This window comes from Ambystoma mexicanum, chromosome 5q, assembly GCF_040938575.1.
Source record: "Ambystoma mexicanum isolate Mex_15411 chromosome 5q, UKY_AmexF1_1, whole genome shotgun sequence".
Classification (NCBI taxonomy): Eukaryota; Metazoa; Chordata; class Amphibia; order Caudata; family Ambystomatidae; genus Ambystoma; species Ambystoma mexicanum.
The window spans coordinates 1,328,867,200-1,328,881,398 of record NC_090933.1 but is presented as its reverse complement, the minus strand read 5'-3'; the positions used below and the strand labels follow the sequence as shown (position 1 = coordinate 1,328,881,398).

General features: G+C 45.2%; 1 protein-coding gene across 2 annotated transcripts in view; it reads left to right on the top strand.

Annotated features, from left to right (window-relative positions):
* The window catches only part of LOC138498535 (zinc finger protein 268-like), a 78,079-nt gene extending 69,362 nt beyond the window's left edge, over positions 1 to 8,717 (top strand). For both annotated transcript variants that reach the window (XM_069622316.1, XM_069622315.1), the window contains one exon: positions 475 to 8,717. In XM_069622316.1, coding sequence (XP_069478417.1) covers positions 863 to 2,770 — 1,908 coding nt within the window. In that variant the 5' untranslated portion in view covers positions 475 to 862 and the 3' untranslated portion in view covers positions 2,771 to 8,717. The remainder of the gene's footprint in view (positions 1 to 474) is intronic.
* Positions 8,718 to 14,199: the final 5,482 nt, after the last annotated feature.

Sequence of the window (14,199 nt, the reverse complement as noted above, 5' to 3'; positions counted from 1 at the left end):
GTTACATTATTCATGTATTGGCCAATACACAAGTCATCCGTTATTACACAGTGGACTGGTCAAGCCGACATCCGATTGGTGGCAAACTCCTTTATCATTTGTGTGTGGAAATTGGGAACTTCCGTGTGATAATGTAGCCATTTCTGAATAAAGATATTGTTAGAACATATACATGTTCTTGATAATATGCTTTTAAAATGTTTGTTCACCCAGGCTGTTTTTCCCCCCTATTGTTTTGGATGCAAAACATTTTCTAAATAAAAATGCATTATTCCTGCTGCATGTTACCTGTTCCACTAAATGTTCCCATTGGAGCACCACTTCTCTGCCACCTATTAGGGTTCCTTTCCCCAATAGATGGCACTTCAAAGTCATTACGTGAGGAGTTACTACTGAGTGGGTCTTATTATGTGTGCTGCCTGTGATTGTGAACATGTTGAAACTAATAATGGGTGTCTCCTTTTATCTTAATAGGTGACTGATGCCCCAGAAATGCAATGGTGATTTTGATTCTCTGGACTATCGCAGGGAAAAGCTTCATTGTTAGAATATGCAATTTCCAAGCATGTTAGAAGAGTGAACGTTTGGGGCCCAGTTGCCTTTTCAGAGTATTCAGGTACTAGGATTGCAAAGCCTGGTGATACATGATGGCTTCCGTCCATGCAATCACTTTGTGGTAACATCCAGTAACCAAGTGTGTTGATTCTGTATATCCTGGGGGATATAGCACGACCATGACAATGTGGTATGTGCAGTAAGAAAAGCATTTCTCATTTGTGCTCTGAATTTGGAAAAGGTTAATTGAAAAGGCTCCTCTTAAATCTAGGCACCTGAAAAAATAAACTGGCAAGACACTTTACACATGCACAAAATGTGGGAACAATTGCCATTTCAAGAACATACTTATTGCCCACATGAGGACATAGGTGAAAAACCTTATCAGTGCACTGACTATGAGAATAGTGTCCATTTGCATGATACACTTATCAGCCACCAGCAAATGAATAAAGGTGACAAACCTTATGAGTGCACTGAGTGTGGGAAAGGGTTTGCTACAAAGCGAGTGCTTACTGTCCACCAGAGAACACATACAGGTGAGAAGACTTATAAGTGCAGTGAATGTGGGAAAGGGTTTGCTTGGAAGGGAAAGCTTACTAGCCACCAGAGAACACATAGAGGTGTGAAGCCTTATAAGTGCAGTGAATGTGGGAAAGGGTTTGCTTGGAAGGGAAAGCTTACTATCCACCAGAGAACACATACAGGTGAGAAGCCTTATGAGTGCAGTGAATGTGGGAAAGGGTTTGCTGAGAAGGGAGATCTTATTATCCACCAAAGAACACATACAGGTGAGACACCTCATGTGTGCACTGAATGTGGTAAAGGGTTTGCTGCAAAGCGAGTGCTTACTGTCCACCAGAGAACACATACAGGTGAGAAGCCTTATGAGTGCACTGAGTGTGGGAAAGGGTTTGCTACAAAGCGAGTGCTTACTGTCCACCAGAGAACGCATACAGGTGAGAAGCCTTATGAGTGTGGTGAATGTGGGAAAGGGTTTGCTTGGAAGGGAAAGCTTACTAGCCACCAGAGAACACATACAGGTGTGAAGCCATATAAGTGCAGTGAATGTGGGAAAGGGTTTGCTTGGAAGGGAAAGCTTACTATCCATCAGAGAACACATACAGGTGAGAAGCCTTATGAGTGCAGTGAATGTGGGAAAGGGTTTGCTTGGAAGGGAAAGCTTACTATCCACCAGAGAACACATACAGGTGAGAAACCGTATGTGTGCACTGAATGTGGGAAAGGGTTTGTTCAGAAGCAACAACTTATTAGTCACCAAAGAACACATACAGGTGAGAAACCGTATGAGTGCACTGAATGTGGGAAAGGGTTTGCTTCTAAGGGAGAGGTCCATCAGAAAACACATACAGGTGAGAAACCGTATGAGTGCACTGAATGTGGTAAAGGGTTTGCTACAAAGAGAGAGCTTTCTATCCACCAGAGAACACATACAGGTGAGAAACCTTATGAGTGCACTGAATGTAGGAAAGGGTTTGCTCTGAAAGGAAATCTTATTAACCACCAAAGAACACATACAGGTGAGAAACCTCATGAGTGCACTGAATGTGGGAAAGGGTTTGCTACAAAGGGAGAGCTTAGTATCCACCAGAGAACACATACTGGTGAGAAACCTTATGAGTGCACTGAATGTGGGAAAGGGTTTGCTACAAAGAGACAGCTTTCTATCCACCAGAGAACACATACTGGTGTGAAACCTTATGAGTGCATTGAATGTGGGAAAGGGTTTGCTCAGAAGGGACACCTTACTATTCACCAGAGAACACATACATTTGAGAAACCTTATGAGTGCACTGAATGTGGGAATTGGTTTGCTCAGAAGGGATATCTTACTAGCCACCAGAGAACACATACAGGTGAGAAACCTTATGAGTGCATTGAATGTGGGAAAAGGTTTTTGTATAAGGTAAATCTTGTTGACCACCAGAGAACACATACGGGAGAGAAACCTTATTGGTGCACTGAATGTGGAAAATGCTTCAGTCGGAAAAGTCACCTTATTAGGCACCAGACAAAACATGCATGCCATGGTCCATTTCAGTTTAGTGAATGTGGCGAATACTTGAGTACACAGGATGTTCTTATCTGCCATGAGACAGGACATGGAGGTGGTGACATCTCTTCTGCAATTGAAGGTGCTGCTGATAGAAGGAGGTGCTTCTACAATGTTACTGAGTTTGGCATGGCTGACTAATACTGTGAAGAACCTGCCTCCACAGTGGTTCTCGGTTTCCTTTGGCACACGAATGATGGCTGATTATGATTGTTGAATCACTGCTGTTTGGAATGCATCCCTTCTGGAATATTCAGAAGGGAGACTGTACTTTCTGTATTAAGGTAACCATCCTATGAAAAACCTTGCCTAAGGACCTCATGCAAATTTATGGGCACCAACATTTTGGAAAAGCTTAAAGAGTCAGTGGTTGAATCAATAACTATAGACTCTCATAGGATATATGAGGTGCCCCTTGGGACCCCAGTAGCTAGGAAGGGCTCTGAGCTTAAATGGAGGTCTCCCCCCCCAGCTCTTGGTTTAGCTAAGGTCTAGCGCCCTCCCCGTGCAACAGGGAAGCTCCCATCTACTGAAATGGAACCCAGAGGGCATCTTGTCTTTTTCAGTACTGATATTATGCTCTTGCTACATAGATTCTAAAAGTGGATTTGGAGGGGCTCAGAGTGCATTTCCCTTCCCAACTCCATTGCACAGCTTATCAACGTACATCCCTTACAACTTACTGCCAGGTTCTCTAACACATCCACGGTAGTTCCTGTTGCATCTCATGCACATATATAGGGATAGAGAAGGTTTTCACAAAACAGAAAGGCTTCCGGGAGAAAAGCATAGTATGCATTACATAACCGTGTTATCAATTATCATTTCACTGTACCAAAGTCTTAGAGCCAAGAATGTAAAAAGGAAGTATTTGTTTACACATATACAAACCCCTCATATTTTCCCTCTAGAATAACACAATATTCCAACTTTCCACGTTCACATAGAATTTGAACACATTTGTTTGTCTGATAAGAAGTCTCATCTTCTCTAATCAAATCAATTTACATCACTTCTTTAGTCAAGGGCATTCAAATACATGCCATGCATATAAACCCCTGTCCAACTCCTCCTGGGTTTTAAATCGTCTTTCCATTGACAAAGACACAAAAGTCCTGTCCAGCTTTATCCCTTATGCTACAGGAAAATCATAGTCCCAATAGACCTGCTCTATCACTGAATCAATATGTATAAACTGGCATTGCATTTCTAAAGGCAAATCACATAGTTTAAACCTAAAGTAATAGCTTGTATAGGCTCGTCAAACCTATACAATGGAAAATCACCATATATCAAGCAATACATTTCAATGTATATCATAATGTCCAATGCTTAGCAAAATTGGAGTACATTATTCAGTCAAGCAAACCCCATTGCAATACTGTCCCAATCATGACTCAAAAGGACAGCTTAAGGCGTGCACCCCCTGCTCCCTCTGACCGGATCCTAGCGTAGCATCGCCTCAGCAAGTCAGCCAGCCCTTGCATAGATGCTTCACAACCGTCAAACTCTGTCAGTTGTTATAACCCTAAATATTTCCACATTTGACTATGGCAGTGCCATTTCTTTTTTCCTGTGCTCCTAGGCATGTGTGAATAATGTCAGGTGGCACAAAGTGCCAACCTGCTTTTTTTCATCCTTAAGAAATGTGGCCATATAACTGTTTCATTACAATACACACTGGCTTTCTGTGACCCCATCAGATTGGGTTTAAGGTGCTTTGTCTAACTCATTTTGCTTTTTATGACAAACTCCCCTTTCTGCATGGGATCCTCCCACCCTTGTCCTCCCTGTACTTTTAAATCCCTTCCTCTAGATAGTATACTTTTTTTTTTGGCTTTTGCTCCCATATCTGGAATGACCACATACTGTTAGAACCCATTAACCTTTAGGTGAATAAGTGCCATAGAGAAATATTAAGGCAACTCTTAATGCCAACCCTACAGATAAGCGGTGTATTAACCATTTACTCCCCAAGAATTGGCAAACACTCCCTTAAAAAAAGTAGCCAAATTCCCTACTGTAAATTTGGAAGCAATGGACAAATTGGTGCCAACCTTCCTGCTTTCTCCCACTCGGGTTCATGAATATGTTCATCCCAGTGATACCAGCCATGCAGTACCAGTGGATGGTGGTTTACAGGGATTTCTGCTTGATATGTAGAGAAGCTATAAAGTAATGTTTATTTTATTTTACATGAATTGCTAGTCATAAAGAAGTGTGAATTAAAAAGTTGCAATTTCTTTCAACTTGAGTAAAAAGAACAAATGACTTGTCTCTCTGTAATGTTTTTTCTGATGGATATACCTGCCATAGATTCCTCATCTATGATATCCATATCCTTGTGCAGCTGTTCTCCAAAAACGCTTCTGCCAATAGGGGGCGCTGCAGAAGCTCTGTATCGGTCCAACCCTCTTCGCACCTCGCACCAAAATGATGTCTGGGCCAGTAGAAGTAGCAGTGCCGTGCCCCATGACCTCAGTTCCACCCTTCTTTCCTAGCACTCTTGATGCTGAGGGACTGTAGAACTGATGGTGTACTAGCTTCCCAGAAGAGGGGCAGGTCGGAAGTGCAATGAGGAATCCATGGCAGAAACATCCATCAGAAGGAATATTACTGAGAGGAAAGTCATTTGTTGTACTAATGGATTCCTTCCTGCCACGGATTCCTCATCTCTGATGGACTCCCAAAGCAGTACGTAATCTGGAGGAGGGAGGAAAGCAAGCACACCACCTAAACCACAAAACTCGGAAGGACTGCCCTATCAAAACGGGCATCCTGGCCCGCAAGGGAATCCAAGCAGTAATGCTTATCAAGCGTGTGCAGAGATGCCCATGTTGCTGCCTGGCAAATGTCCAGGACAAGGGAACCCCCTCTGCAGGGCAAAGGTGGCAGCCCCTCCTGGTAGAATGAGCCCGAGACCCTTGGCCAGATCCTTCACACCCAGACCATAGCATTCTGAGATGCAGAGAATGAACTACCTGGAGGGTCTGTTTGGCCACAGCCCTGCCAGCACGAGCACCGGCGTAGCCAACAGAAATCTGGTCATCCTTCCTAGCCTCTCGAGGTTGAGACACATAGAAATTAAGGACCTGTATTGGGTCCAATCTATGAAATCTTTAATCTGCATTGGAAGGGTGAGGTGGAGGGAAGAACACAGGAAGATGGATCTGAGAGATTGAAATCCGAGATCCTCTTTGGCAGAAAGGAGGGTCTCGCTCCTAGTCACCTTCTCTTAGGGAAAAAAAACAAATGCAGAGGTGAAACGAAGCATGGCGCTCACTCACTCATCTCGCGGACGTGATGGCAACCTGAAAAATCACCCATAAGGGTGATCAATCTAACAGGAATGAAAGGGTCCAAATGGAGCGCACATAAGAAAAGTTGGAAATAAATTCAAATCCCACACTGCAACTACAGACTGGCAGGGAGGTAACTGGTTACACCAAACCCACAAGAACTGCATAACAGTGTTGATTGTGAAAAACAAGCCCTTTTCTAGGGACCTATTGAACAAAGAAATAGTGGCAAGGTAACCTTCCAAGTGTCAATCTGCAGGCTTGCTTGGGCCAAGGAAAGCAGTCAATCCAACACATTGGGGCAGAGGAAGGATAAAGGATCCAGGGCCCTCTACGGCACCAAAGTGAAAATGTATGTTGCCTGCAGGCATAAATGGATTTTGTAGCTGGCCTCAGAATTGAAAGGAGCACTCCTTTTATCATAGCACCTCAGTACTCCAACATGAATGTTAAGGCTGCTGAGGTTCAGGTGGAGAACCTGCCCCTCTGACTGGGAGAGCAAGTCTTCTCATTGGCACAAGGGAGGGCAGATGGACCTGTCCAACAACTCCAGATACCACATTCTCTGGCCCAGCCCAGGGCGATCAGGATCAGTGTGCATTTGAGCAGGCTGGATCTCCTGAGGGCCAGTGGGATGACTGGGATCAGTGGGCACTCCATAAAGGAGATCAAAAGTCCACTCGATAGTCAATATGCCCCCGATAGCTCCCTACTGAGGAAATTCCCTGCAGTGGAACTCCCTCTCCGGTTGACACTGGAAGAGAAGAGGTCCACTTGATGAGTCACCCCCTAAAGAGAGATCTCCACCAGAACTTCTTGACGGAGCTCCCATTTGTGGTAGGCCGAGGTCTGTCTGCTCCATGCATCTGCTGTGATGTTCTCCCGTTTGGCCAGATGAGCCGCCGTCAGGGACACCTATTTCTCCAGTACCACAGTCTCCTTGCTTCTCTGCCCTCTGGAGCATGCTATGCTGCACCGACTACAGCCAACCAGAGGCCAAAGGAGAACTTCACCATGGCACAAGATGCATTCATGGCTTTCACCACTAGGCTGTCTGACGCGAACACTTCCTTGCCCCATGCGTCCAGCCTTTTGCTTTACCTGTCTGGTGTAAGTGAGGGAAAAGGTAGAGAGGTAGAGGTTTTCAGGCTCGCCGTAGTGGCCTGTACCACCAGGCTTTCAGAGGCTGGTCAGAAAGTGCAGGACAGTGCTTCCATGCTAGATCCGTGTCCATTGGGGTCGACGGAGGCAGGTTTCTCCCATGCTTCCAACACTGGTGCCTCTACCACCACATTGCAGGGCAGGAGTGCCTCTTTGGTGCATGGTCTAGAATGTCGCAGAGTTCGTATTGCACTCTGGACCTGGGCGGCACAGAGGAACCCAGGGTATCGCCCACCTTTGCCATCAAGCACTAAAAAGCAGCTTGAGTTTTACCTGGTGTTGGTACTGGTAGAATGTCCAACTACAGGGAATTGTCCGGACTGCTTGCCCCTGGCAGGTTAGCTGCCATGTCCAGCATGTCACCACTCCCATAAAACTCCTCGGGAAGTGTCTCCTCTCTAGAATCCATGGGCTTCAAACCTACGGGATCTTGTAAATGTCATACTTTTTCGACATGAAAGTGTTGATGGGAAGTGGGACATATTCCTATGGAGATCATTGTGCGGTGTTGTTGAGGCGTGAATGCGTGGAAAAAGGAACTGAGGTCATGGGGCGTGGCTACACTACTTCTACTGGCCTCAATTTTGTTTCTGGTGCAAAGCACTTAGAGGCTTTGGACAGACCTGACACAGAGCTGGGCCGAACCCTCTGACTGCATACATTTTTCTAGAGAACTGCTGTGTTAGGATATGGATATCATAGATTAAGAATCTGTGGCAGGAAGGAATCCATTAGAAATGCCTCTACTGGGAATTATTTTTGTACACCCTGATAAAGTAATTTTACTTTCAACATCAACACATAGAGATTCTGGAGCCCTCATGTATAATGAAAATGGAGAAGTCTATATTCTCATATGGCAATTGGACTAAACTTGGCACAACACATGTGCAAAGACTGTTTTTCAACAGTGAAAACATGGAGAGTAGCATCAATAAAACTGAAATCTACAATATTACTCCAGAAGTCCGTTTCCAAGAAATGCATTCATCAGAAGGAGTGCCATCCTCCCTGAATGCTGCAGTGTTTCCACTATGTTGCATGTTCTACAGCACTACAGTTTCCTTTTCTCCCCAGGACCCCCTCTAGTGTGTTACACTATTGCCTATCTCTATTGGTGCATTTAGGATTAGTAGATGGTTCCCTAGCCTGGGATCGACAGGTGGAGGTGCAATTGCACAAGGGCAGGTGCATGCCCACTATCAAAGCACTATCTTATAAGAAATGGATTTGATGTGAAGAGCCCAGAGAAAATGTCAAGTGTTTGTTAAATTATACAGACTTTAGAAAAGTGACGTTTTGTGAATAGTCGAACGAGCCGGTGGAATAGAAATATCCTCTGTGGTGTGAGACGATAAACGTCGTGCAAACTTGGAAATGAAATGGTGCCTTTCTGTCTGAAATGAGAGTTGTGGGTGTAATGATATCACAGCTGTTCTCTAAATTCCAAGAAGGAATAGTGGAATAAATGTTTACAAAATAAAGCTGGTCTTGGATAAACTGACATGTCTAATGTAAATGTCTCCCACCGGGATTCATACAATGAATGAAATGCTGATGAAATGAATATTGAGCTTCAGCCAATATGTCACTGTGTTAACATTAAAAATACATTGTTAGTAACTCCATTTGTGTTAAATCTTTTTCCCTGACTTTTTGTGTAAACTGCGTCCTGGAACAGAGGCGATTCATTTGTTTTAATTAGTGGGGTGAGCACCTCTATTCCAGTTTTATGCTGGAATGAATGTTATTGTCCACTTTTTAAACTTCCTTGTCCATGGAGGGGGAGTGGGTAGAGACAGAGGAGGTGGGGCAGTAGGGGTGGGAAAGGCGTGACCATGGAGGGAGCTCGTCGTGACCGAGGAGGTGGGGATAAAGAGAAAGAAGTAGTAATGGGTTCAGTAGATGGGTGGGAAAGGGGTGAACATGGTGGGAGGTGTTAGTGATGGAGGAGGTGGGGTAAAGAGAAGGAGGTTCTGGTGTTCAAATCTGCAAAGAGTTCCCTCCCATACCTTAACTCTCAGCTAAATGAGATATGGCATTAAAGAAAAAATGGAGGAAATTAAGATGTGTTCACAAATCAATGGATTGATACACAATTGAGTAATCGATCCAGTGAATTAAACCCACCTTCTACATTTCCTGTCTTTGTATAAACATTTGCTAGCATGACCTGTCACTTTTCTTACGAGAAAAGCGATGGATGAACTTTCTTTTCCATAGGATTTTAATAACTGAGGAGTCAGGAATGATACTGGGACAAAAGTTAGATAGGCTTTGGCTGAAGACTTTTGTTTTAACACCAGCTAAGTTGGGAAAAGGGCTCGCTGTCCCTGCACTAGTGGAGTTTTCCCTCCTAAACTCAGAACTAATGATCTGTCAGTGTCAGAAGTCCAAAACCAAACCATCCTGTGTCCAAAGTATTATTTGGGATAACTCCCACAAAAAAGAAGTGTGGGCATCCTTGCTCCAGAGGGTTCTTCCCTTCCCCTGGATTCTTCATCACATTTTTTGGGTGACAGATCTAGCTTTTACGCTTTGCCGCTGGGGCGGACGTGGTGTTTATTGCCCACTAGCCTGAGCTTTGTAGGCCCAAACAATGGGCCGTTAAACCGGGGCAAGGATAGCCTTTTTTTGTTTTTGTTTTTGCCTGACGGGAGATGCACTCTGTGGGAATCTTGCACGGGAAAGCTGGATTCTGATTGATCAGACAGTCTTTCCCGGGTGCGAAGAACAGTTCTTGGCGTTCCCGTGGGTCAACAGCAAAGGTTCTCTTCAAACTGGTTGTCTTCCTTTTTATGTGGTATTCGGATACCTGGTATACTCTCCTGCCAGGGCTTTTCATATGTGAACTCCTGCCCACTCTCCCACCTTTTGATGGTTCTGCTTTTTAGCCTCCTTGGCTAATATAATTGGTTTTTTATATATGGTCTCTTTGTCTCTGATATAGCTTGCAGCATGCATTGACAAACTTGAAAGTCTCTCCTCTTAGAAAACTGCCTCTTCAGTCTTTCTCTGGTTTTAGAAACTGTTCCTTTTCTCTCTTTCTTGTTTTTGCTATCAGTAAGGTTTGATGCGGCCGCCAATACACCCCATTTTTCTCTGTCCCTTTATGGACGCACCGGTTCTTGATGGCATCTCATTTCTTCTAAGGTCCACTGTTGATGGTGGTCTGCTGCTTTCTGGCGAGCAAAGTGATGTGCTCCAACGCCAGCAAGTGCCCAGTAGCCCTCCACTGGCTTTTGGCATTTTTTGCTGTGTTTCATCCACTTCCAGCAGACTTCTCCCTTCAGGTTCCTCTGAGCAGGTTAGCTTCACCAACTTCCTTCCAGACCTCACTTTGCACGGAGATGAGCAACTCTCTCCTGCCAGCAGCCTGCTTGCGTTTCTTGCTTCAGTGATTTAAATGTCCCGGACTAAGAAAATCCTGAAGGTGTCTCACCCGCTAGTCCCCTAGTATCTGTCTTCCACAGCCATCGCTATTGGATCCAGTTCCTGGGGGTGGGCCAGTGCGGGAGGATCACCTGGATGGGTGGGGGGTCTTCAGGGAGTGGAAGTGGGTCACTGAAAGGTGAGATGCGGTATCCCCTTATTACAACACCTTTTCCCCATACTACCCCGTAGGATATGTAGAAGCTCTACCCCGCCCCCTCGTCCAACACAAACACTTTCAAACCCTGTGAAAGAAAGCAGCCTAACACCAGAGCCGTTTACCTGACCTGTCCCAACACAAGGGTCAGGCAATTGCTGATAACTACACACACCTGACTGCCCTTTCCTTTCCCCACTGGGATAAAAGGCAGAGCATACTTGCGCAAGGTCGAACGCAGCCATTCCAGGACAGCAGTTAGAATGGAGGAGAAAGGCTTACAGATCTGAAAGTACGAGCAGGAGGGAATTACCCTTGCACTTTTCAACACAGACCTGCAAAGCCTACATGAAAGGAAACTTAAGACTGGGAATCACAGCTGGCGAGTGGTGTCTGTTGTCAGTTGTAGGTGAAAACCCCCCGCACTGATTGCCACGGCGGGGAGAAGTGGTTGCCATTGTGGTACTGTCCTTGACTCCAGCGGGTAATGAAATGCCAACGAGTTCAGCACAGCCGGTGAGTCAGAAGAAGCTGATAGTAGACAGACTGTGTTCGGCTCAAGGTTGCAGTGGCAACATTGTATCTGAAGATAATAGACAGATGTCTTTTGTGAGTCCAATTGGTACCTGCAATAGAGTGGTCCGGTGCCACGTGGGTGCTCATTCGAAATTCTCAAACTGGTATTCCTCTCCTAAAAGAAAGAGAACATTTTGAACTAAGAACTTTTTGTTTATTGAAACTACAGCGACCAGGTGGCCTAGGGGAGGCCACCGTGAAGTGTCAAAGTGGTCATACGAGGGTCAAGCCAAATCCCTTGTACAGTCAAAGGTCTTTGACAGGTTTTGAAAACTAAGTGATCTGTTATAATTGGCAAGCGTGAAACCGACTGAGGGATGCCTACAAATTGGGGTAAATAGTAAGATACCTGTGAACATTGTGATGACAAGCATCAACCCGACTGAGAGATGTCCACAGTGAGTTGATGGTCTGAGCCCGATCGAGGGAGGCTAAAATTGAGGAAAGGTTTTGAAGCTTGTGTGAGAGGGATCAGCGGGTGAAAAATAATCGCCCGGCATGAAGATTAACAGAAGGAACTTTTGTTTTGTGTCTATAACTATCAGACCCTCTGAAGCAAGAGACTTTGCGTGAGCGAGACTTGGGTACAGAAGGCCCTGATATTGTGGAAATTAATTGTAAGCTTGTGCCAGAGAAACTCTAAAGGAGGAGACAAACTGGCATTTCAGTAAGTAGGTACCAATATAGGCTTGGGCACTGCCCTACAAGCTGTGGTGCAACAGTCAAAAAGGAAGGTGGCAACGGTGCAGAAGGCATCAGAAATCTGAGAGACTGTTGGGAGTGGTGAGGAGGTTTGAAGCATGGGCTAGTGCTGTTTCACTGTGGAATTCAAATGGGATGCGGGTATTAATGTGTTAAGGTGCTGCTCAGTCCATGCATCACAATTTATGATGATACAGCTGAGCACCTTGTGCTCATGAAATCTGAAATAGTTGAGAAGTAAGACATGACGTGTTGAGCAGAGTTTATGGCATCAGCTGTTGTTTACCCTTCCAACCCTCACCCCTCCCCCAACTAGACCCCCATCAGAAGTAGTGACAGAGTAGAACAGCAGGCAACCTATTGTAGGTTAGGAAGATTGCAGTGAACCGCAAGATGTTGAACATGTGAGAGCAGTAGGTGCAAGGCAGGGGTGTCGGCACCTTAAATGATCCTGGGTGACAATGGATCAAAAGAAGCACGGGAAGTGTCAGCAGACCAGAGGACGAGTGCTGTTCCTGCTAAGGTAGTGGGGATAAAAAAAGAGATTGGCAGATATTGGAAGGGGTTTGTTGGGGAGAGTGTCACTGATGTTTTAGTAGAGTAGTAGTAGACAGTAATCGAGGGGAGGGGAGTAGAGCGCAGGCAATTGGGGTGGCAAGAATGGACTGGGGATCTTGGTAACTTGCAAGGCTGGGAGCAGAGGGTGTGAAACACTTGTGTATAGGCCCGTTATTATATCATATTTCATAATATGTGGCAGTGCCTAACATACAAGCTGCATTTATCATACTGACTGTACCATGGCTCTTCATAGCTGCGAAAAAATGACTTCTGCTCTGCATGAGTACCTGCTAAACTGTCTACCCGGGCCGACATTGCTACTAAACCAGCAGTGATACAAATGAAACGGGCACAGCCTTATAGGTATATCACCTTCACCTCTTTTGCTAACGTGGCCTGAGGATGGGCTTAATCTTCAGGGGCGGTGTGAGCTGATAAAGTTGCAACACAAACAATATTACGATGGTGTCAAAATAAAAGAATGTCAATCAAGGCTCTGAAAATAGGAACTTTAGTAACAATGATCAATGGACACAACCAATTAAACAAGTTAGACCAGGGAGTGCTGGGAGTGTGTTTACTGTTACTGTAGCTCTACCCTGACAGTCTAAACAGGAGTCTTTCTACCGTCTCCATCTGTGTGAAGGCGGAGCATCCACGCTAAAACCTGCAGCTACAGTGAAGCGGATTAGTGCAAGTGTGTTACCTGCTGGTTTCCTGATGTTCCCAGCCCTGCTCTACGGAAAGGTTACATCACCCCATGGGACATTTGAGCCAGTGTTGTCAAAGAGGCAGTGGACGGAAGCCAGGGGAAGGAAGGAGCGCTTGCTGTTGAGTAAAGTGAGTCACACGGGTACGCTGTGCCTGCTAAACGGTTCTCGCATCGATATGAAGGTTATAATACAGAAGGGAGCATTTATTTCTATGTTCTCCCTCTATACGGTCTAGCTCAATCTGCCCAGCCTGTCACAAATGAGTATATACTCTTTGGAGCGGTGCAAAGATCTCCCACACCGAAAACCTGGCTGCACACACTGGGATAACCGATCAGGAGGCAGACTTTCAGAAACAAAGCCCCACTGTGTCTCCAGTGCTTCCCCATTTTTTACAGACACGGCGTTCCTACAACTATTTTGAATAATTACAACAAAATATGATAGAGCCCCCTGCGGAGCCAGTGCAAGAAGTGATCATCTGGAGAAAACAATGCTTTGCTACATCAAATTGAGCCAATCTTTTTTCCAGGACCTCAATTTGTGACAGATGAAAATGTATCCCAATCCCCAACGTTGTTTACGTCTGAGTCCTTGGTCCCTAAGCAAATGCCTTCTCCTCTGGACCTTTCACTGCAGGATTCCCCTCAAAACGAAGAGGGATCCATCCACATGCATACTACCATACACGACATACCCAACACACTGGGCTCTGCCCGTTATGCTCTGAACTTTACCCTTTCCCAGATGGGGAATTCATATGACTCGATCTCAGAGGAATTTCGCAAACAGCGCGTCTTCCTAACTGCAATTCAAATAGGCCTTTCTGGAGGTTTAATCCATCGAAGGGTTCAATGCCAAGATGAACGTTATGGCAAAGTAGGGGTACCACAGTCAGGAGTGTGGATCAAGAAGCCTGTACTAGTGCTGTCCTTGTGCCCCTCTCTCCAAAAATGAAAGAAACTGAAA